The sequence below is a fragment of the Diaphorina citri genome, unplaced genomic scaffold, assembly GCF_000475195.1.
Source record: "Diaphorina citri unplaced genomic scaffold, Diaci psyllid genome assembly version 1.1 scaffold4331, whole genome shotgun sequence".
Lineage (NCBI taxonomy): Eukaryota > Metazoa > Arthropoda > Insecta > Hemiptera > Psyllidae > Diaphorina > Diaphorina citri.
The window spans coordinates 1-602 of record NW_007381730.1 but is presented as its reverse complement, the minus strand read 5'-3'; the positions used below and the strand labels follow the sequence as shown (position 1 = coordinate 602).

At 41.0% G+C, this 602-nt stretch overlaps 1 protein-coding gene across 1 annotated transcript in view; it reads right to left on the bottom strand.

Moving 5' to 3' along the window:
- The window catches only part of LOC103520965, a 16612-nt gene extending 16018 nt beyond the window's left edge, over positions 1-594 (bottom strand). The window contains exon 1 of the mRNA XM_026831866.1: positions 478-594. Coding sequence (XP_026687667.1) covers positions 478-481 — 4 coding nt within the window. The 5' untranslated portion in view covers positions 482-594. The remainder of the gene's footprint in view (positions 1-477) is intronic.
- Between the last annotated feature and the right edge of the window lie 8 nt (positions 595-602).

Genomic DNA, 602 nt, shown 5'->3' with positions numbered 1-602 from the left:
TGTGTTTTTTTTTTTTTTTTTTTTTTTTTTTTTTTTTTTTTTTTTTACATGCATAAAGGATTAATAAAGTACACGTCCTATTTTAGACTTCAAATGTCAGCTCCCATGGCTTAGTGGTCACTGCGCTCGCCTTGCACGCGGGAGACCCGGGTTCGATTCCCGGCGGGGTCAAGAAATTTGTATCATGCAAATGATTGATTCCGTGACTGGCTGTTGCGGGGCCCACTCAGCCTCGTGAGGAAAATGAGTAGCTATGACATATAAATGCGCATAGCGACCGGTGCCAGCATGGTAGGTAAACATTGGATTTTAGGATTATTGAGATAGTGGGAAAATCCTACAATGCTGCAGTGGGCACCAAAGTTGTGACATAATAACACAAAGAAACTGCATTTACATTTTACATTTTAATTAGAATTAGAAAATTCACCATCCCTCAATAAAGTTACAATAATTAACAAAATCACAATCACTTACCCATCACATCTGCCTGATCTTGTCCGGCCGGTACTCTGGTAAATGTGGAATGATATCTGTCGGCCCCTCGTTCCGACACACTCCGCTGGTACTTCTTAATAGTCGGCTCCTCCGTTCCATCTTTT